The sequence below is a fragment of the Perca fluviatilis genome, chromosome 8 (genome assembly GCF_010015445.1).
Source record: "Perca fluviatilis chromosome 8, GENO_Pfluv_1.0, whole genome shotgun sequence".
NCBI classification, from domain to species: domain Eukaryota; kingdom Metazoa; phylum Chordata; class Actinopteri; order Perciformes; family Percidae; genus Perca; species Perca fluviatilis.
This window is the reverse complement of record NC_053119.1, coordinates 6485972-6509549: the sequence shown is the minus strand read 5'-3', so window position 1 is coordinate 6509549 and position 23578 is coordinate 6485972. Positions and strand designations below refer to the sequence as shown.

Below are 23578 nucleotides of genomic sequence, written 5' to 3'. Positions count from 1 at the left end.
AATTTAGCTTATTCACCGTAACCCCCAGAGTTAGACAAGTCGATACATACCCTTCCCATCTCAGTGTGTGTTGTAAAGCTGTCTGACGGCTCCAGCGGCATCAGCCCATCACAGAACAGGCAGGTGACTGGTTCCAGTAATCCTACTGCTCCGAATAAGTGACACAATAACGCCAACATGTTCCTATTTACATGTTGTGATTTGTAGAGTCACAGCGTGTACAAATAACAAGGTCACATGAGACACAGCCATCTTCTAACCTTAAACAAACCGGGAACTATATTCTCAGGCGGAAGAATATAGTACTTTGGCGGAATGATTTGCTTTGCAACAAGCCTGTCTGAGAATATAGTTCCTGGTTTGTTTTACGGTTAGAAGACGGCTGTGTCTCATGTTACGTTGTTTTTTGTACATGCTGTGACTCTACAAATCACAACATGTAAATAGGAACATGTTGGCGTTATTTTGTCACTTTTGTCACAATTCGGAGCAGTAGGATTACTGGAACCATTCATCTGCCTGTTCTGTGATGGGCTGCTGCCGCTGCGGGCGTTAGGCAGCCTTACAGCACGCACTGAGATGAGAAGGGTATGTATTGTCTAACTCTGGGGGTTACGGTGAATAAGCTAAATTCCCAATAAGTCGGCGTGTTCCTTTAAAGAAATGCCAATAAACCAGAGCACGTTTTTCTCCCATCCCGGAATGCTGTGTGGATTCGCCAGAACCTCTTCCGCAGCACTGTGGAGGAAGGTCTGGCAATGCGGGACTAGACCTCTGGTGAACGAGGTTCTGGTTTCTTGCAGGTTCGACTCTGGAGGAAACGCGTCGACTCGCCGCCGGCTACCAGAACATCGTCCCTGTGATGTCATCGGCAGGTCACCTCGCTCTGCTGGACCTTTCGGCACCTTTCCTGTTAAGAGGCAGGAAGACGTACTACGGGTGAGAATCCTGGCGTACAAACCTGGTTCTCAAAATCAGTCAGTTGCTCCAAAAACAGGCACACACTTTAAAGTCAGTCCCCCTTTAATATAATCTCTTTCTGGTTTCCTGTGTGTGTTGCAGGTGTAAGCGTTGCTCCGAGGCTGCAGTGAGGGAGCCGTCGTGTGCTGAAGGAGTCGAAACGATCGATGAGAAGATCATAGCAGAAGGTGAGAGGAGAGTTCGGTTTGAATCTCTGAACTGTCGTAGGAAACACTGGAGGTGGAGAAAACACACAGGAATCGGCTCGCACTCCAAATGTCGGTGTTGCGTTTTCAGCTTCTTCTGCTAAGTGGCCAAAAAAGGAAATAATGCAGCTTAAAGGTGCTCTAAGCGATGTCACGCGTTTTTTAGGCTACAACATTTTTTGTCACATACAGCAAACATCTCCTCACTCTCCGCTAGCTGCCTGTCCCCTGAACACACTGTAAAAAACATCTCCTCACTATCTGCTAGCTGTCTGTCCCCTGAACACACTGTAAAAAACATCTCCTCACTATCTGCTAGCTGTCTGTCCCCTGAACACACTGTAAAAACATCTCCTCACTATCTGCTAGCTGTCTGTCCCCTGAACACACTGTAAAAACATCTCCTCACTATCTGCTAGCTGTCTGTCCCCTGAACACACTGTAAAAAACATTTCCTCACTATCTGCTAGCTGCCTGTCCCCTGAACACACTGTAAAAAACATCTCCTCACTATCTGCTAGCTGTCTGTCCCCTGAACACACTGTAAAAAAACATTTCCTCACTATCTGCTAGCTGCCTGTCCCCTGAACACACTGTAAAAAACATCTCCTCACTATCTGCTAGCTGTCTGTCCCCTGAACACACTGTAAAAAAACATTTCCTCACTATCTGCTAGCTGTCTGTCCCCTGAACACACTGTAAAATAACATCTCACTATCTGCTAGCTGCCTGTCCCCTGAACACACTGTAAAAAACATCTCCTCACTATCTGCTAGCTGCCTGTCCCCTGAACACACTGTAAAATAACGCGGTCTCTATAGACAGCCCAGGCTCCACTAACTCCAACAAAAACAAACTGCGCCAACCTGCACCACCAAACATAACAAACAGTGTTCCAGCCAATAACAGACAAGAAGAATTTGGGGGTGGGGGTTGGGGGGGTTAGTGCACGGAAGGGAGGGGACGGGATGAGGAGGAGGAAGGGGCGAGCTAGCCTCCGTTTCGTTTGACAATACTTCGAACGTCAACAAGAAGTGACGTCACCCAACATCGCTTAGAGCACCTTTAAATAATAGAAAGCATAAGCTAGACTTGATTTTGATCAAAGGAGAATTAATCAGCATTATTGATTAAACTCAATTTCTTTTTTAGTTTGAACAAAAAATAACAATAAAATATAAAAACACAATAAGTGCTTTGCAACACAACCAAAGGAAATACAATATCTATAAAGAGTTACAAACAATATGTTCAATATGTCCCACCCCTCATTCAACTCTAAATAGTTCTTGTATATATGACATCTTTGGGTTTTGGTCGTTTGAAGATGTCACATTAGGCTCTGAGAAATGATTAAATAAATGACATGAAATGAAAAAAATGTAATGTCCGCAACACTGCTTAAACTCCCATATTTATTTCAGGCAAAAAACTTTTTTGCCTGAAGAAGACCCAGTTGGGTCCAAACGTTGCATTTGTATTAAATATGGGAGTTTAAGCAGTGTTGCGGACATTACAGTTTTTTCATTTTAAGTATTTTCATTTGTCCTGCACCTGCCAGAAGGTGGGATGTGCACACAATTATTTTTATAATAAATAAATGACATGAACATCTTTAAATACACCTTCATTTTAAAACTGGCCACAACTGCAGCCACTTTAGACAATAATCTTACTCTGACAAAAAATAAAGTTTGTGTGCTCGTTCTGTGATGTCTTATCTGTTTTTTTTTCTCGCAATTTTAGTACAGAAAAATACTTTGCACATCTACAAATTGAAACAGGTGTGTCGGAGGGGGACAAGTAGGTCAAAAGTTGCGAAGAAACTCCCGCACACTGTCTAACTTGCAAAAAAACCCTATAAAGTTTAATAGTAGGCAACGTTTTGGTAATAGGACCATCTTCAGGCAAAAGTATTCCCGGTTTTAAAACCGCTAAGCCGCTCGCACCTTTACACAAAGTTTCATGTCAGTCTCCGTGTCCTTCCTCCTGATTCAGCATGTTTGTAAAAGCTCCTGAACGACTCCTGGCTGACCTCAGGTCTGCTCTAGCAGCAGGTCTTTTCTGCAAAAGAATAAATCACCATGTTTAATCTCGCTCGTCTCTTCTGGTCTGCAGCCCTGGGCGTTCAGCTGCTGCAGTTCGTCCTGCTGATGAAGCTCCAGCTGCAGGACACCACCGACACGCTGGATGTCTTCCTGTGGAGAGACGCCGTGAGTCTCAGAGCACATTTAAAATACTGCTGACTCTGGAGGATCAGAGGAGATTAGATCACAAGGAGAGGGGAGAAAATCTGAGTTTATTACCATCTGTCTGAACTTTTACCAAAACGATATACTGTATTAAAGGACAAATCTGGCGCAAAATGAACCTAGGGGTTAATAACACATCGACCGTTCTCTGGGATATGTTTTCATGCTAATTGAATGTGACCAGTTTTAGCACAAACCGCTAATTAGCTTATAAAGCTATTCGTCAGGACACGGGTAAAGTAAATAGGAATCTCTATTTCTACACCACTAACAAGGCTCAAAATAGCACCACACTTCCACGGTAGCATAATGAGGGTCCCTACATGTAAACCAAAGTATTGAGAACTTTGTAAGTGTACACACAGTTTATTAAAAAGATAGTTTATAAAGACTGTACCGTTCACGTATACAGGCAGGCGCCATCTTGGGAGAACAGTCACGACCAGTCGTAAGACAAACGCCGCGCTTGAGCTATGTTACTGGTTACTGGTTACACGGCGTTCGTCGTTCGTTATAAGCTAATTAGCGGTTTGCCGTAAAACTGGTCACATTCGATTAGCATGAAAACAAATCCCAGAGAACGGTCGACTCGGTACACCTGTGTTATTACCCCTAGGTTCATTTTGCGCCGGATTTGTCCTTTAAAGGGATACGCCACTGTTGGTTGAAATAGTTCTTATCACGGTCTCCCCTAGCTGTAGATAGGTGGGCCAATGCATTTTTTGTGCATGCATTGTTTTAGTCCGGTGCAACACCGGCAGCGCTGCCGCTAGTTAGCTTAGCGTAGTGAATGGAATCATATGTTGCAGGTTAGCATGTTGTGAGTAAAAGTGAGCCAACAAAAGACAAAAAAAACAACCTAATTACTTGCACTGAGACACAAAATGCATTGGCCCACCTATCTACAACCAGGGGAGACTGTGATAAGAACTATTTCAACAAACGGTGGTGTATTACTTTAAGCATTATAAAGTTTGTTTTATTACTGTAGTTGCAGTATGTTTTATGTAGGTTGTCTGCTGTGATGTATGATTTGTCTTTTATTTGTTTCCTCTCTGAGGGTTAATAAAGTTATCTAAATTTAAAGAGCGGTTCACAATACACCAGGTGATTGTGAGACTTACTGCAGTGTTGATACAAGGCAAGGCATTTTTAATGGACCTAATGTTTTAAATTGTGATTTAGAGTTGAAGCGATTGAAGTAAATCGATCATCTGAACATTAATTGACAACTTTTGGCTTATAATAGGTTAATCGTTTAAGTAACTTTTGAAGCAAAAATACCACACAGTCCCTACTTTGATATTCTCGATTTTGTGGATTTATGGTTCTTATTTATCCTGTGGAACAGTAAATAAATAATTTGGGGATTTTTTGGACTGTTGATTTCACAAAACAAGCTTTCTTAAGAACTCTGAACTTATTATTATTATTATTATAATAATAATAATGGAAGAATAATGGAATATTTTAACAATCATTCATTGCAGCCCTATTGTTGGCCTCTAACATCAACTCTGTCAGTGTTTTAAAAAGAAACAATCCCTCGCTGGCCCTGAAAGCTCAGCACTCACTGCATTGCAAAAACACGTAAATAGACAAAACACAAGCATAGAAAGATATTTTCTTTGCCAATTCGAAAACACATGCAGCATTTAGTTAAAAAAAAGCAAAATCCATCAGAACTTTTCAGCACAGGGAATTCAGATTCTGACATCAATTAAACATCTTAAATTAAAAATACATCACATGATGAAACCACCTGAAAGCGATTTTAATGAGGGGATGATGATGATGGTTTGTGTTTCTAATCAGGAGGCGTTCTTTGGCGTGTTGGCAGAGGACGTAGCAGCCAATCAGGAGGCTCAGAACATCATTCACCAAACAATGGACTCCCTCTGTCCGGCAGAGGGCAGCACCGGTACGTCTCACAGACCCACAAACAGCTGGATTTAAGAGTTTGAAATGTGAAACTCTTTAGTCCAGCTGCAGCTCCGAAACACAACAACATACATGATTCACACATTCACCACTTTGAGTTTTCTGTGTCTTTTTTTTTAAAGCGGTAGAAAAAGTCAAATGCTTGTTAACCATGTTCATCGTCATCATCAGTTTTATTCAGTGTTTCTCTGTCAAAGTTAGTTTGCAAAGTTTGTCTCCGATGTGTTGTTGTGTTTACGTCAGGTGAGCATCCGTGGATGGATTTGTGTCTGACGGCGTACCGAGCAGAGGATGACGAGGGACAGAACCAAACCTGCTACCAGATCTGCCACAGCACCGTCACCAAACCCTTCTCCACACAATCCAACGCCAACCCCGCCTGAACCCCCTACAGGTCAAAGGCCATCGGTGAACTGCAGAGTTCAGGAGTCCTGCAGAAGACAACAATTGTTCTACCTGTTTTTGTTATGGTTATTTTGTATTTCACATAATTTTGTGGTTTACAAATTGTATTTATTGTGTAAATCAAAGTAAATAAACATAATATGTTGCTTCAAAAATGTACAAAAAAATATATTTTTTAGTGCAGCTCATAGAGCCTTTCAATAAAGTGCTTTTACTTTTTACTACAAGCTCTTCACTCAGAGCACTTTTCTGTTGTGATCTGTTGTGTCACTGCTCCATCTGCTGGCCAACTGACAACATGATGCGCTTTATAAAAGACTTGTTCTGATCCTTCAATATATAGACAGAGCACAGGGCAAACACACATATGGTAAGTACAAAAATCAATGAAGTATTTCCAGTTTTTGTATGTCTATTGTTAATGTACTTATTTGTATATTATGTTTTTTTTTTTTGAAATCCTTCAAAGCAGGAAGCCTACTGCTGGTTGTTGTCCAGAGAGGAAGTAGCGACTGTGGCTAACTTTGGGTAAAGGTTTGTCTTCATCAGTCCTCAGGAAGTTCCTTTTTCTCTACCTGTTTTCCCCCTCATCATCAGAAGAGAGATGATGGACACAGACGCCCTGGAGGAGAGAAATGCCGGCAGTCCCAAACCAGAGTGAGGTGATAAATAAATGTCAAAGTAAATAAAGTTCAAATCCTTTAGTTTATCACCAACATTCAACATCAACACATCTGGAAATACATGCTTTTCACTGAACAGGAAGGGGATGAAAAAACTGTCATCTGAAAAGTAACTAAATCTGTCAGACAAATGTAGTGGAATAAAAAGTACAATATTTACCTTGTTGGTCACAGTGGTGCTAGTCTTGCTTTGCCAGTCGTCATGGGCGGCGCTAAGCTCGGCACGAAGCCCCAGTGACGCTGGAAAATAGCCTCGGGAAGGAACTTGTTTTGGTGGAACGTGTGTACGTTCAAAGGTTGTTTTAGTCGTGCAACAGAAAACTCAGATTGGACAGATAGTCTAGCTAGCTGTCTGGATTTACCCTGCAGAGATCTGACAAGTACTTGTTGGTAGTTTAAGTCAAATCTATGGATCATATTTAATGAACTGATCATATTTTGTTTGTAAAATCTTAATTTAAAAAATAACTATAGCTGTTAAAAACATGCAGTGAAGTATGAAATAATAAAAAGGTACAGGTTTGAGGTACTTTACTTAAGTACAGAATAAATGTTTTAAGTTTTGTTTTTGTTTTTTTTTAAAGACAAATCCAGTGGAAACTTAGTTTTTATTATATTGAAGATTTGTTCACTTTGTTCAACAACACAGTCTGCAGAGAGGTGGACAATATGACAGTTGAGGCAAAACCTTCTCTGGTGTTTAAAACCACTGCAGCTGAATGTTTTATGATCACATTTCATTAATATTCAACGTTAATGTAATTTAATTAGTTCCAATGTGAATCAAGAGTTATTCCTTAATTTAGCCATGAAAATGTACCAGACGGAGATACTTTTTAAAATTTTAAATCTTAAAAACTAAAACCCTTAAAACACCTTATTTTGAAAAGCTTGCATTAACAAATAAGTAGTGCATCAGATCCTCTAGCCAAGGGCTCCTCCATGTCCCACGGTTCCCGGCTTAAGCAAAAAAGTGACCGAGCCTTTTCTGTTGCTGGCCCTCAGCTGTGGAAGCGACTGCCACCTGACATCAGAAATGCCCCTTCAATTGTGATATTCAAAGCCAGGCTCAAAACTCACCTTTTTACATTGGCCTTCCCGGCATTTTAATTGTCTTATCCTGCTATGTTTGTAATTGTTTGTCTTTTGATGTCGTTTTAGCCTAAATCGCTGATTTGTAAGTGTATTTTATTTTTTATTTTATTACCCTGTGGCTAATGCGCTATGTACAGCACTTTGGGCAGCGCAGGCTGTTTTTAAATGTGCTATGGACAGTGTTTCCTCTGTTGATTTTGTTGTGGCGGCCCACCATGACAAAATTTCTGCCATCACTGTATCAGAAATAGGGCTGTACAAAAAATGTAGTCGTGGTTGCCTTTTAAATTATCCTGCCGACATAATGCACTCCCCGTTGGCTGCCGCTCACATTGCAATTTAACAACAAGTAGAACTATTCAGAGGTTACTGGGCCCGTCCAGTTTAACTCCACATACTGTTGTTTTGGTGTAGTTTATTTTCAAAACGTTCGCTTTCTTCCGAGTCGACTATTAAACGAACAGCTCCACCAAAAACGTCACCGTGGTGGGTCCGTTCTAAGTGCAGGTTGTTTGGACAGACCTGCCCCCACTGCTAAAGGAAACACTGTATAGAAATAAACTTTACTTACTTACATGACTTTCCCCAGTAATTTGTGCCAGTGTGAAACACTGACAATGATCAGACAATAAACTGTTTTAAAGGTGCCCTGCCATACGAAACTGTTTTTACTTGCATTTTTTTAAATCTGTTAGGTCCATATGTGTTTGTGTTATGTTGTGAATGTGATAATGAACTGCTACCTCCTTTGTCAGCAGAGAAATCAGACCAATTAAAAAAGCTGGTCAGTCTGACATCATATTGCCTGGGCTCATTACTATTCATTAGCTCGCCCAGAGCCAATCAGATTCAAACAGCTTAGCTTGTTGAATATTAATGAGAACTGGCAGAAATCGAGCTGAGTCTTCCTGCAGGCTTTCTATACCACGCTAGAATGGCTTGAAACAAGGTAACCAAGGCATTTTTTCCACAACAAATGTTACAGAGTCCATGGTAGAACTTCAGACATTACCACAAAGTAATGAAATACGTGTGGCAGGGCACCTTTAAATTAAGCACCCAGGCATTTGAGGAACATGCAAATGCTTTTTATTTCTGCGTATATTGTTTTTGATGATTCAACAGTTTTAAAGGCAGGTAATGCAGTTTTAAGAATAACCTAGACTTCATTAGTTAATATCAATCAGTTTTGTAAAATCTGTTCGTTGTAGTAGTAGGTAGCAACGTGACACATAAGAGATAAACATTTAAAAAAAGGAATTAAACACTCTACACACTAAATCTTATCACCATTAATATACATGTATTACATTAAATAAAAGTGAATCTTTCTGTAGGACATCAAATGGTTCTACTCCCTATTATTGACAGGAGAGATGATCAGAGGGGCAGAGTTTTTACCACCATTGTTACAAGGACTGAAGAATGGGTAGAGTTTCTCAGTGAAGGAGCAGCCAGTAAAGGAGTAGATAAGAGCTGCAGCATCAGCGTCATAAAAGGAGACCAGACCCTCCTCATAATCCACAAACACCCCCACCTTCTCGGGACGAGACTTCAGAGAGAGACAGACTGGAGGGTCTTCACGAGCTTCATAATTATTTTCATTCCTTAACCATATCATCCATAAACCATACTGAGGAGTTGCTATGATTTTTCCCTTCCTGTTGATCGACTCTCTGGCCACTCCTAAATCCCACTTGGTCTTCCCTTTAACCCGAACCTCATAATGAAATCGTCCAGAAGAGAAGCCTTGCTTTGCTAAAACATTAACGCAAGTATCAAATCTATCTGGATTGTCTGGAAGAGTCTTCTTTACTTTACCATGTTTAACTTGTTTTACGTCATCAGAGAGGATGAGCCAGGGATTTGCTGTATCAGGATCAAATGTCACATCCACTGCAAACTGTTGGACCATCTTCAGCTCAGCCTCAGCGAGCAGCTTCTTCATCTGTTCACTGAGCGTCTCGTCCAGCTGATTCACAGCTCTCACCACAGTCCCCTCATGTGAAGGTGGATGGACGCTGACTTGTGTCCAGTCCTTAGTGGGCGGAGCAGTGTTCAGGGATGTGAAGCTCTGGAGGACGTGGAAGTGGTCTTCAGACTGTGAGAGCTGCTCCACCTCAGTGCTTCTCTTCTTCAGCTCAGAGATTTCCTGTTCCAGCTCTTTGATGAAGCCTTCAGCCTGTTTCTCTGTCTTTCTCTGCTTCTCTTTGATCGTGTCGATGAGCTCAGCCTGGCTTCTCTCAACAGACTCCTTCAGAGCGGTGAAGACCTGAACACCTTCTGCTATCTCTCTGTCTGCATCTTCTTCACTGAGCTCCACTGAGCGTTTGATCTCCTGAATCTTCAGTTGTCTCTTCTCGTTTGCCTTCTTCTTTTTTCTTTTTTTTTTTCAAACTGGCCTTCTTCTTCTTCTGAAAGGAACAAACATCATGTGGCTTATGGTCTAAAATGGTGCAGAGCATACAGACACACATCTGGTCGGTCTTACAGAACAGCTCCAGCAGTTTATCATGCTTCGTACACATCCTGCCTTCCAGGTTCTCCACAGGGTCGATCAGCTGATGTCTTTTCAGGCCTGATCTTGTCAGATGAGGCTCCAGGTGAGTCTTACAGTAGGAGTCCAGACACACCAGGCAGGACTTCAGGGCCTTCAGTTTGGTTCCAGTGCAGACATCACAGGGAACTTCTCCTGGTTTGGACATGTTTTGCTCTGAGCTGCTGCTGCTGCTGGCTTTCTGTTGAGCTGACTGTCGGAACTGAGCAGCCATCTCAGAGATGAAAGTATTGACCTGCAGCTCAGGTCTGGTTCTGAAAACCTTATTACAGTTGGGACACTGACACCAGACATTATTATCCCAGTGATCAGTGATGCAGGTTTTACAGAAGTTGTGTCCACATGGTATGGTGACTGGATCAGTGAACACATCCAGACAGATGGAGCACAGAAACTGATCTTCAGTCAGCAGACAGCTGGCAGCAGACATATCTACAGTACAAAAAAGTGAGAAAAAACAAAACTTTCATTCCATATCCTTTTGATTATTTGTTTTTCACACTATCAAACTTCTAGCTCTGCATAGTATAAGAATGTGTAGAATAACCAAATTTCTCCAGGAGTTATTTGGCCTGGCATTAAGTAGTTGTCATTTGTCAGCTCCATTTGGAGTGAGATGTGTTTTTGTACTCTATACATCCATTATATACACAAAAAGTATATAACACACTAAAAGACAGGAAAATCCCAAAAAGCATAATAAGGGCTCTTTATTTCATTGTTTATACTTACAATGACAGTCATGTCATCATGATATATCAATTCTCTCCACAACCCCCACGGCCACCGATGGACCTCCGTTAGGAGTTGAACTGAGTTTTGGAGTTCATACAGGAAACAGGCCTGTACATTAGCTTACGCTAATGCTAGCTGTCCCTGTATTCTGTCTAACCTTAACTAGCCAGAGTCAAGTCACTGTGGTTTGGTTTTTACCTCTGTTTTGTATTTCTGGCTAAATTCACATGTTTTTTGTATCTACAATGACACAGTTCTATGGTATACTATTCTTTATATGGTCAAACAGCTGCACAACAGTCAGATTCTGGTTTGAACTAAACTTTTACAGAATATTTAGTGAGTTCATTTTGTCTCAGTAGTGCAGTGTACTCACCAGTGTTTGGCAGAGATGCTGCTGCTGTTGTTGAGAAAAGGTTTCAGTGGAATGTTTCTTGAGAGAGAAACAGAGAGACTTGTCTCAACTGCAGCTCTGCTGTCGCTCAGACAAACTTTCACTTTCAATTCAGAAAATGGGACGTTGCAGCTCTCCTCTTTCAGTGTTGCTCCACCTCTCAGTGGCCCGTCGCCAAGAGGGAGGGGTGGAGGAAGTATTCAGATCCTTTACTTAAGTTAAAATACTATAGCTTACGCATCACAAAGTACTAATTAGTGTTACATTATTGTATGTGCTTTTTAAATACTTTATTTAGTTTAATACATTGGAGAATTTTCTCAACACATAAAGGAACATTTCTTCCTTTAGTTTATCACAAACATGGTTTTCACTGAACAGGAAGGGGCTGACAAACTGTCATCTGAAAAGTAACTTAAGCTGTCAGACAAATGCAGAGTAAAAAGTACATTTACCTCTGAGATGTAGTGGAGTGCAAGTATAAAGTTCTAGGTAAGGAAAATACTCAATTAAAGTACAAGCACCTCAAATTACCTCAGAGCCTCTTAAAGTGCTCATATTGTGCTTTTTGGCTTTTTCCCTTTCCTTTATTGTGTTATATACCTTTTTTGTTCACGTTATAGGTTTACAAAGTGAAAAAGTCCCCCCCAAAGGGACTTACCATCTCCAACAGAAAACACTGTTCACAAACTGCTCCAAATAGCTCTATTGTAGTTAGAGATGGCCTGATACCATTTTTTGCTTCCCGATACCGATTCTGATACCTGAACTTGCATATCGGCCGATACAGAGTACTATTCCGATACCAGTGTGTCATATATTTTATTATGTTTTAACAGCTGTATACTACTATCCCTGTATGGATGTGATATGATTTCTGTCTCTGTTGTCTGTCTGGCTCAGGTTAAACTCTTTGTGAAACATGAACAAACACAAACAATGAATGCCCCAGAACTTTCTTTTATTCTCCAGTTTGACCGTCAGTTATATCGGAAAATAACATAAATAAACTACTTTAACGTAGATTTTCTTTAGGGCTTTATTACGTGGTATCAGATCGGTGCAGAAACTCCAGTACTTCCCGATACCAGCGTTTTAGGCAGTATCGGAGCCACTACAATTAGAGATGAGCCTCGAGATCGGCTCATTTCTAATTGTAGTCCAGCCTTTACTTCAGAGACAAACGTGCATCATTTTGCGTCACTTTGTAACAAACATAATGCTCGCCTAGCTGCTAGTGCGGCACGCCCTCAAACCAAGCTAGTTAGAGCTGAGGCCCAAAGAGCTAAAATGTAACGTTTGAAACAGTGCTCGAAGTGGGCCGGTACTCACCGGTACGCAGTACCGGCACTTCTACATTTTACACTTAAGCGTACCTGCACTTTTTCTTGCGTACCGCTACTTCTCGCATGTAGCCGGTACTCTACCACTATCAGAGAAAGCGTCAGCGTCAGACAGATTGACCCTAACGTTACATAAACTACACTACCCAGACGACACTACGTGATTTACCTCGGATCTTGACAAATCACATAAAGGCAAGCAGTCGGCCCACCCTATCAGAAGTTTGCTTAGCCACGGACGGTAGTTCGGAAAAGCTGTCTGATGCCTGCAGTATGACCGTAACAGATTTTTCACTACTGAAAACCTAGAAACTAAAAAGAAGTGTGTCGAGTTTGTTTTCGGATACCGCACACACTGTGTACAACACTTAAACTTATTCCACCAACTCTGCTCCGGTCACATCTATATTTCTAGCAGCTGCTTCCTCTCTGTATTTCTCCTCTGCCCCCTTTACACACACACACACACACGCGCGCGCTCGCGACTTGTTTAAATAAATACATACATTTATGTTGTTAATAAATAACAATAAATTATTGTTGTACCAGCAATATCTCCAAGTTTTGTTTTTCACTGTAGAAATCTCAAATGTCATAATGATTTGCCAATGCAAGAGAGTACCGGCACCTTTTTTTTCCACTTCAAGCACTGATTTGAAGGACTAATTTGTTACCATTTAAATAACTTCCCACTCTGAAACGTCTTTCTCCAGTCTAGGTTGTGAAGCTGGTTCAGGTTGTTCTGCCCATGTTTTGGTATCAGACTCGGATTTGAACGTGTAGCTTACTGCTGAGCCGTAGCCATGGTTACAGGCTGAAGCAGGATTGTTTTGGATCACACTAGCTTGCTTGTCAGGGCCCGCCCTTCTCTGCTTCTGACTGGCTAGTAGTCCTTACCTAGGTACTGTCAGGGCACGCCCTCATACTCTGCTCCTGACTGGCTAGTAGTCCTTACCTAGCTACTGAGCATGTGCGACTCCCAACAAAGATGGAACAGAAGTGAGATGCCTCACTCTGTAGCTAAAACAGAGAGCTCAACACACAGGGTGAAAAGAGGAGCTGCAGCAATGTGCAGTACAACAAAAAATAGGGCGTTTTTTGAAAATGAAACCATGTAAACCAATACTGTTACAACCTCTAAATACAATTATGAACCTGAAAATGAGCATGTGCGGTCTTTAAGTAAAAGAAACAAGACCAGCAGCCATGAGAGATTCAAACACTAAGTGTAAACAAACCCTTTCATATTCTCTTGTAGTTTAAATGTTACAGATGAGTGCAGCAGGAGAGGGTCAGGGTAATACCCAGATATTGAGCTAGATGGCAGACAAGACCTGTAAGTATTTGCTCGGACATTCAATTAACCTGTCTTTGAGCATTTATTTACTAGAACTAATTTCTTCGACTTTTTTACCAAACAGCAGAGGCATGCTGGGACATTTCGTTTTTTTGATTCAAACTGTTAGTAGGCCTAATTGAATAATAAACGCACAATACTGTACAGATATCAAAAGTACAGCCTCAATTCCATGATAATTTATAAATGTGTAGCCTATATTTATGTTATTTGAAATTAGTCCTACATTTATATCAAGTAACTGAATCCAGTAATAATAATATAGTTAACTGTACTTAACTTTTCTTACTTAAATATCAAAATGTTTGTATTAGTTGTATAACAGTTTATTTTTGTAACTAGTATTTGTTAACTAGGGTTATGGACTACAAACCTGCACATTTTTAAATGAGAAACGTTTTTTTCTTTTTAAATAAATCAGTTAAGAATTGACTTTGTATTTGTTCGTGCCGGCTCATTTTCTGCTTGAGGTCTTGTGTCATTGTTTCTTCATCAAAATGACTTGCATGATTTTTTATTTTAAACAAGAAAATCTTTTTACATCAGGAAATGTCCGCATAAAGAGTAATTTTCATGATAATCCCACTCAGATTACAGTTCAGTGTGTTATTTGTACAGTTTATTATCAGATCAGGGTAGGTGTGACAGATGACTACCCCCTCCCCCCCTAGCCGCCTTCCTCCTCTTCCTACTCTCGGGTCCTCTTCTTTCTCTCAGACGGAGCTCGGCGTCTCCACCGGCCGCATTTCACCGCGCAACTACCCCGGCTTCCGAGCGCAGAAATTTCATGGGACGGAGATGGACCCTTCACCGGCTGGGATTTAGCACTCTTTCCCTTCCTCCACCCTCAGCTGCGGAGGATCTGAACGGTCCGTTAACTTTTTCCAACCCAATGTGAGGGCATATTTTCCGCTCTGGTCTCTTTGGTGATGCCTCCAGACTCGAGCTGCTCCGGGACGCACCCGAACCCGACAGGTGCACATCTTAAACACGACCAAATACTTTGTGAAAGCTTGTTGTGCGGAAAGATGAAAGAAAACTGATTTTTATTTTTTTGTGTGGCGGATTAAAGTTAAGATTGTCGCTTTTTTGGACCGATTACCAGAAGACAGAGATGGATCAATCATTTCGTAAAACGCATCAGTTTGATCTTGCGGGTTAGACAGAACCACACGATGCTGCTTCCATTCTCGAGGCTACTGTGTTTGTGGCTGTGCAGCGAGGCCGTCGCGAGTCAGCTCGTCTGGCAGAAAACAAAGACGACTTTCAGTCCTCATTATGAATCCACCGCCGCTGAAAGGAATGCGCTGAGCCGGAGATGGAGTACTGTCCGCGGGGAGGACAATGGAGGGACGCTCGGTGCGAATACGCAGGCCTCGTTGCTGGATACCGTAAACCCGTCATCCTCTGACCTGCCAGGGACACACATACCCTGGCGCGCTGTGCGTAAAAGCAATGCGCAAAATGGAGTGGGACGCATCCGACGGGTACCCGGAGACGAAGCTTTACGCACAGATGTAAACAAGGCCGGTGAGCCGCGAGTGAGTGGTCAATGCAGCCCGGGACAAGTGCTTAAACAAACCCCGCATGGACGCGCGTGTAGCCTCGGGAGAACCGGACACAACCAGCGGCAGAGACGGAGCGCTAAACTCGGCAGGAGGAAGCGGAGCGAGCCGGTGCAGGACGGAGCCGCCATGGCGCAGGAACACGAGCCCGGAACCACCTTCGGACTCAACACCAGTGACTATGAGGAGGAGTACTCTCTTCCGGACTTTCCCGACACCACGCCGTTCGCCCCGGTGAACCCGCGGACCCGTCGGAAGCAGTTGAAGAACCCGTTCTACCCGGTCACCGCCGAGGCGTACGGAGCGTACGCGGTCATGATCGCCGCCGCCGTCATCTTCAGCGTGGGGATCATCGGGAACGTGTCGCTCATGTGCATCGTGTGTCACAACTACTACATGAGGAGCATCTCCAACTCGCTGCTGGCCAACCTCGCGCTCTGGGACTTCGTCATCATCTTCTTCTGCCTGCCGCTCGTGGTGTTCCACGAGTTCACCAAGCACTGGCTGCTGGGGGAGTTCTCGTGCAGGATCATCCCCTACCTGGAGGTGAGAGGGGACGGGAGGGTTCTATTGTTGATGCTGGGTCAGACAGGTGTCGTGCCAAAAAAGTGTATCATCTGCCAAAAAGTGATTGCGTTCTATGGGAGTGTGTATACGTTCACAACACTTGGAGAACTGTGTTACTGTAGGCTATGTATTGGCTGTAAAGGTATTTCAATAGGTTCTGGGTGGGCTATAATCTATCAAATGTAACCCTTGTTCAATGAATCAAGTCATTTTGAGGCAGAAACAACCTTTCAAACAAAAGGCAGGAGCTGGAATCCCTTTTTGGCAAGTGGAAAAAGAACCGATTTAGAGCACAGGGCGCTCCCGCAGTCTATACTTTTTTGCACACCGGTACTGACTAACTGAGTATACATGTGTGAGATGTCACTTGTGAGAACAGGTTTGACAGGTGTTTGTAATTTTCTGTTCAGAGGTTTTTGATGAAGAAAACCATGGAGCCCATGCTGTTCAACACAAATTAAGACAGTTTATACCATATTTTAAACCAGTCACCAATAATACAGGTAGATCTCACATTGTGCAGCTTCAGAGTTCATAGCTGAATTAAAGCAGTGTAATCATCCCTCCCTCACGCTGGCCGTTAATAAGACCCCTTACCAACATGTGTCCATTGTAAGTGATGGAGGACAAAATCTAGCCTGGTCCTACCAGACTCTTGTACATTTCATTTGTACAGAGAGTCTGACCACTCTCCATTGACAAAATCCACATAGACAAAATCCACAGTCCTGTGCAAAATCACTCCTCGGTCTAAGTTAATCAGATCAAGTGGTTATCTTCTGTCCTTGGTGAGCTGCGATGGAAGGAAAGTAACACAAAGATGAAATGTTGTACTAAAATGACAAATATAGACTAAAGATGTAACTCAGACTGCCCAAGCAACATTTTCCATGTTCCTTAATTTGTCATTTAACAACACAGGGTTGCATAATGAAATGTAAGTTGTAGCTCCCTCAAAATGTAGCCTACAGTTTATACAAATATTTAAATTTAAAATAGAATAAAACAATATATAGGTGTATAGGTGGGGGGTTACAAAACTGTCCAGTGTAACCCACCCCAAAAACCTATTATAATTTCCTTTACATAAATAAACACATTTGCACCATAACTTGTTCACGAGAATGCAGGAAATGAAGTGTTTGATGTTCAAAATTTCAATTTGGCTCAAAAGCGGATATATCAAACCCCCACCCATTGATTGTCGGAACCCAGCCGTTCTCCTCGAACTCGTAAAATACAGACGTTTGGACAGCGTCTGAAGTGACGCAAAAAGCGCCCTTCGGTGTGTTTGTAGAATGCACCGGGGAGAGCAGCAGCTACACGGGCTTTGAAGATGACGTAGCATTAAGAGCGACTACGGTAGCGAGTAGTACGAAAGCCCGAAAATCTGCATAGGGAGGTTGGTCGGGGTGGAGGATGGATAGGACTTTCACTCAGGAGACCGGGGATTGTGTCCCGCGTGTCATGTTTCCTAAACCCAACCGTCATTTTCTTCTTTTCCTAAACCCAACCGTCACTTTCGTCTTTTCCTAAACCCAACCGTCACTTTCTTCTTTTCTTAAACCCAACTGTCACTTTCTTCTTTTCTTAAACCCAACCGTCACTTTCTTCTTTTCTTAAACCCAACCGTCACTTTCTTCTTTTCTTTAAACCCAACCGTCCTTCTTCTTTTCTTAAACCCAACCGTTACTTTCGTCTTTTCCTAAACCCAACCGTCACTTTCTTCTTTTCTTAAACCCAACCGTCACTTTCTTCTTTTCCTAAACCCAACCGTTACTTTCGTCTTTTCCTAAACCCAACCGTCACTTTCTTCTTTTCCTAAAACCAACCGTCACTTTCTTCTTTTCTTAAACCCAACCGTCACTTTCTTCTTTTCCTAAACCCAACCGTCACTTTCTTCTTTTCTTAAACCCAACCGTCCCGTTCTTCCTGCGTGTCATGGAAACATAAGCCCACCCACGACCTTTTCCCTTAACCTAACTGCATCCAAAGTGACGCCAATAGTCTCCATCCAGCGTGTTTAGATAAAGCGCGTGTTGATTCGCTGACGCTGTCTTGATTGTGTATATAAGTTTTATTACATCAACTTTTCAGCATCAATGACGAGTCCTGCAGAACCTGGAGAGGCACAGCCCAAAAATGCACTCTGTCTTGCCTACAGCAAGAACATGGTTATAAGGGTTACTTTTAGGTAACATGTTAGATAAAGTAAAGTGAGTTGGCAAGTAAAGGTCCGAGTCCATCGGAGGGGCTCCAACACTACACATAAATTCAGTGATCCCACTCAGCCACCAATCACAGAATCACATAAAACATCCTCTTCAACACATCACTCCACTGAGAGGAAAATCATTAAACTTAGGTCAGTAACACAGTCTGATGTCTCAGCACATTTGAGCTTTATACAGACTTTAACCTTATTGACCCTCAGATACCACATGCGTTTTAGATATGACGCTAAAGGAGCCTTTTAGCGTCAATAACAACGCCAAAGGCACCTGACCAAGTGTCCGTACCTTAGGCGATGTTAGTGAGAATCTGTTGGTCAGAACTAGATGTTTTCCTGACTTAAAACTAACAAACGGATGTAACTTCACTGAGAGGAGGATAAAAGATGATATTTTACAGTGCAGTTCTATATTTAATTCATGTTCATGTGAACACCTGTTCACATTAGAAGAGAATTAAATGGAGAGTGGCTCCAGACTGCAGTCAGGGTTTAAATCCGGTTTAATGTCACCACATGCGAAGGGTCTTTAATCTAATCATTGTCAACAAGACGAAACCTGCTGAACACTTGACCCCATGCTGTCCAATCAGAGTGAAGATCAGGATTAATGAAGAGTCTCTCAGATTCAGATTAGACAGTGACAACCCCCTCTGATCAGTGGAGGAAACAGGACAAGGAGCTCTGAGATTAGATCTTTTTGTTCTGCATCCTGTTTTGTACTTCTGTTCTATTTTTCCTGGTTTGGTCCCTTCCCTTTAGTTCTACTTAAGGGACATCTTTAAGGCAGAGTTTTTCCTTTTACCTGTAGTGCTATTTATCAATCTAGATTGTTTAGGTGTTAGTTGGCCAGTGTTGGAGATATTGGTCGTAGAGATGTCTGCCTCAAAGCGCCAAAAAAATACAACATCTAGCGCAGAGATTGCAACCAGAAGAGTGGAGGCTGTTACAGAAGCACATTAATGTCCATGAATTTGGAATCTGCTGTCCACATACTTTTGGCCATTTAGTGTGTGTGTGTCCTCTGTGTTGGTGATGTTGAGCTGAAGTTGACTTGTTTTAAATCAGCTGGGATGTAAACATTGGCAGGAGGTTTTTTTTAACACGTTTTTTTAAGCGTTTTAATATGGCATCTGGAAACAAAAGGTCGGATTGATTAATCTTCTCAACAGCTGCAGCTCTTTGGTCGAGATGATGACCTACTGTAAATTACATTAGTGATATTTACTGATGTCACAAACTAATTTTTTTAATATTTTGTCTTTTCATTTTTTTCATTTATTTTATATTTTCTTATTTTAGGGTAGACTTTCGTTTAATTTAATATAAAAACCATACTCATCACTAAACAGTGAAATGATGTGGAAAAACCAAAAGTGTTAAGAGCCGGAGCTGCAGATCTGAGATCAGTCCTGTGGTCTCCTCTAACCGTTTAATGGAACGTAATCACACAAAACACAAAGAAGATTAAATGTGAAAACTGCTGTGATGGTCCGACCCCCAACACACACGCACATGTGCGCGCGTGCACACTCACACACACACACACAGATGCACTGTCTGTAGTAAGTAAGGCTCTTAGGATCACAATTTTGTCATCCCCAAAAAAAAACAGTCAAATAAATAATAGCTTCCTTTTAATGCACACAATTTCCCACAATCCCACAGACTGCTGTTGCAGGTTTCAGTTCAGCAGTTTGACAGACTTTCATATCCTGTCAGAGATAATATAATTACCAGTTTCCAACTTGTTAATGTCATAAACATCCTGATTTTTTTCCTGAAAGCAGAACAAACTTGAATTGTACTCAATTGTGGTAGAATATGGAAAATAACCTCAAGGAACCGGTTTCACATCGTTCCAAAGAGAGATTGTTATGACTAACAGAAGCTAGTGGAACATAAGCTAGACAGGAAGTGACATAATGTTGTTTATGACAGTCACTGTCCAGCAGCGTCTCACTATGTGTTGTCACACACACACACACACACACACACACACACTGGTTTGCTTGTCTGTTGTCCTTCATACAGTGTGAAGTGTTTACAGCTGCTGAGACCCAACAGATGTGGTTTGTGACATTGTGAGGCAGAGCAGGAGGCGGAAAAGTTTGAGTGTCTATGATCATATTTTACTCGCCAGTTTCATAGTTGAGATCTGTGCGTGATGTGGTTTCAGTTAATTCCTTCAAAAATCAACCTGCAGACTTGAAAGTGGCTGCGGAGAGATAATAATCCATCAGTCAGACATTTCATCAACTGTGGGGTTGGTCCAAAACCAGGAAATATCTGCAAATAATAAGTAAAAACAACATTTGCTGCCAGCATTTAATACTCAACAAATTTCCAGTCTCACTGCTACAGACACAGTTCAGTTTGTAGAACGTATTGTGGATCCACAACAGTTTTTCATCTTCATCATTTTATGGCGTTCTCCTTCGTAATCTCTAATACCAACTAAATAAGGACATGATCTGATATTTTGAAATATCTGTGAAATAATTTGAGTAAAAAAGCAGTTATGAGAAAAAAGTTGGAATTTTATGAGAAAATTAGTAGTAATGTCGGGAGATAATGTCATGATTTTACAGGAGAAAGAAGTTATGTTTTGGGAGTAAATTTGTCATTTTTACGAGATAATTCTAGGAGTTTGAGGACACTGAAATTAAGTCGAAGCAATTAAATGATGTAAGAAAAGGATTCAAGCTGTACAGTATATCTTCTCAGAGGAAAGTTAAAAGTCCAAACACAAGTCTTCAGCAAGTAAAGTATTTAGTATTTAGTCATTATCATGACTTTCTTCACCTCATGAAATGACTTTATTCTCATGTTTTGCCTATTTTCTAGGCTATTTTATTCTCAACATCTCCCATGATTTTATTTCCTCTCAGTAGCCCTGATACTCGTTGTAGGTTTAAATTATCGTATGGTTAAAGGTGCTGTAGGTAGGATTGTGAAGATCCAGGACTTAGCCAAAAACTGTGAACATCGACAACTTCTCAGTCCCTCCTACCTTTCCGCTAAAGCCCAAAACGGTCTCCTAAGCCCCTCCTCCCACAAGGGAGAATGAATGCGTGTGCATGAGCAGTGATTGACACGCAGTTAGACACCCCCCCCCTGGCCCTGATTGGTGCATCTGAACAGGGAGCGGTGGATCTTTGCAAATCACACTACAGGCTGTAGGTGGTGCCAGAGGAGCCGGATTTTTTAAATGACCTGCTTCACGTAGTTCTACTGGAACATAGGTTCCAGTATCAGTTTCAGCAAATATGACAGAAAGTTAGTTTTATAAGGCTTACCTACTGCATCTTTAACTGATTTATTGGTGCTGCTAGCACAGTAAATGATTGCACTCTTTAATTTTTTATTCTAGCTTCCTGTTCAGAAAATTGAGTCTAGAGAACTTTCTAAAGTTTTTATTTGAGAAGTGTAACCTGACCCTTCTCTTCTCTTCCCAGGTGGCTTCTCTCGGCGTCACTACCTTCACGCTGTGCGCTCTGTGCATCGACCGTTTCCGTGCCGCCACCAATGTCCAAATGTACTATGAGATGATCGAGAACTGGGCGTCCACTACGGCCAAGCTCGCCGTCATCTGGGTGGGCGCTCTGCTGCTGGCGCTGCCCGAGCTGCTGATCCGACAGCTGGTCACCGAGGACGGCGACCCGCCCGACGTAACGCCGTGCGAGCGCTGCGTGGTCCGCATCTCCACTGACCTCCCGGACACGCTGTACGTCCTCGGACTCACCTACGATGGCGCTCGCCTCTGGTGGTACTTCGGCTGCTACTTCTGCCTGCCGACACTGTTCACGATTTTCAGCTCGCTGGTCACCGCGCGCAAGATCCGCCACGCTGAGCGCACCTGCGTCCGCGGCAGCAAGAAGCAGATCCAGCTGGAGAGCCAGATGAACTGCGCCGTGGTGGCGCTGGCCATCCTCTACGGCTTCTGCATCATTCCGGAGAACATCTGCAACATCATCAGCGTGTACATGGCAGCCGGCATTCCCAAGAGAACCCTGGACATCCTGCACCTGGTCAGCCAGATGCTGCTCTTCTGTAAGTCCGCGGTGACGCCGGTGCTGCTCTTCTGCCTGTGCCAGCCGTTCACCAAAGCCTTCCTGGACTGTTGCTGCTGCTGCTGCGAAGAGTGCGGCCCGCCCCACTCCGCCGCCGCCACCATCGACGGCGACAACGAATGCGCCACCACCGAGTTGGAGCTGTCGCCGTTTAGCACCATCCACAGGGAGCCGTCCACTTCCTACAGCGTTGTGGGGACGCACTGCTGAGGGCAAAGGTCGACACCGTTAAACGGGTTTCATGCTTCTTGCGTTTAGCGCGGACGGCAGGCATGGTCGCCGCAAACCGTCTGGTCTTTCATAAAGCTGTTTCATGCTTCTTGCGGCCATCGTGGTGCGGACAGCGATATGAAGCAAAGGCGGCCTGGGCTACTCTGTGCCAAGGGTCCACAGAAGAGAAAAAGCCGTTCCTTTGAGTCGCTCTGAATGCTGCTCTGACTGCTTTGACCGTAGTCTATATCCACGACGTTCCACTTCCGGGATTGCTCCGGTGCTACAAGAAATTCCACCGGATGTCCGTTACCTTCCCCTTTCTTTTAAATTTTTAACTCCGGTGGATATATGAGGACTATGGTTAACTGCTCCTTAGATCTCTGCAGGGTAAATCCAGACAGCTAGCTAGACCATCTGTCCAATCAGAGTTTTCTGTCGCACGACTAAAACAACTTTTGAATGTACACACGTTCCACCAAAACAAGTTCCTTCCCAAGGCTATTTTGCAGAGGCACCGTGGCTCTGCTCGGCGCTTAGCCCTGCCCAAGACGATTGGGATTGGTTTAAAGAAATGGCAATAAACCAGAGCATGTTTTTCTCCCATACCGGAATGCTGTGTGAACTAGCCAGACCCTCCTCCGCAGCGCTGTGGAGGAAGGTCTGGCAATGCGAGACTACTTTGACCACAATCAGTATGAAAGACCAGACGGTTCGCTGCGACCATGCACATATGCAGACCCTCCGGGCACAGTCGCTCAGTCGTTTGCGACATATCGTCCAGACCGCTCCGATCGCCCTGAACGCAAGAAGCATTTAACACATTTTAGGCGGAGCTTCTTGCAGGTCGTTCGGAGTCTGATTGGTGGACGCGTTGACATATCAGGCTGTAAATTCCTTAGTTAAAACTGTTGGGCACATTTGTGTTCGTCCATTCACCGTTTACAGAGTTTATATTTGAGAGATGAGAGAACACACAGTCAGTATTATTGAAAGCATTCATGT

At 42.8% G+C, this 23578-nt stretch overlaps 2 protein-coding genes and 1 pseudogene across 4 annotated transcripts in view; 2 read left to right on the top strand and 1 right to left on the bottom strand.

Moving 5' to 3' along the window:
• The window catches only part of pot1 (protection of telomeres 1 homolog), an 83513-nt gene extending 77518 nt beyond the window's left edge, over window positions 1-5995 (top strand). For all 3 annotated transcript variants that reach the window (XM_039809783.1, XM_039809782.1, XM_039809784.1), the window contains 5 exons: window positions 804-939; window positions 1063-1148; window positions 3285-3379; window positions 5234-5339; window positions 5603-5995. In XM_039809783.1, coding sequence (XP_039665717.1) covers window positions 804-939; window positions 1063-1148; window positions 3285-3379; window positions 5234-5339; window positions 5603-5742 — 563 coding nt within the window. In that variant the 3' untranslated portion in view covers window positions 5743-5995. The remainder of the gene's footprint in view (window positions 1-803; window positions 940-1062; window positions 1149-3284; window positions 3380-5233; window positions 5340-5602) is intronic.
• A 2619-nt stretch (window positions 5996-8614) lies between these two features.
• On the bottom strand, window positions 8615-11318 carry LOC120564632 (annotated as a pseudogene).
• A 3302-nt stretch (window positions 11319-14620) lies between these two features.
• gpr37a (G protein-coupled receptor 37a) lies at window positions 14621-22914 on the top strand. The gene is made up of 2 exons (XM_039809781.1): window positions 14621-16039; window positions 21749-22914. The coding sequence occupies exons 1-2, from the start codon at window positions 15104-15106 to the stop codon at window positions 22571-22573; spliced, it is 1761 nt and encodes a 586-aa protein (XP_039665715.1). The 5' UTR covers window positions 14621-15103; the 3' UTR covers window positions 22574-22914.
• The last annotated feature ends 664 nt before the right edge of the window (window positions 22915-23578 follow it).

What these genes read in the sequence shown, in the direction of transcription:
- gpr37a (XM_039809781.1), top strand. Translation starts at nt 15,104, where the DNA reads ATGCTGCTTCCATTCTCGAGGCTACTGTGTTTGTGGCTGTGCAGCGAG. An exon ending in GGATCATCCCCTACCTGGAG is followed by an intron (nt 16,040 to 21,748) that starts GTGAGAGGGGAC and finishes TTCTCTTCCCAG; the next exon opens with GTGGCTTCTCTCGGCGTCAC.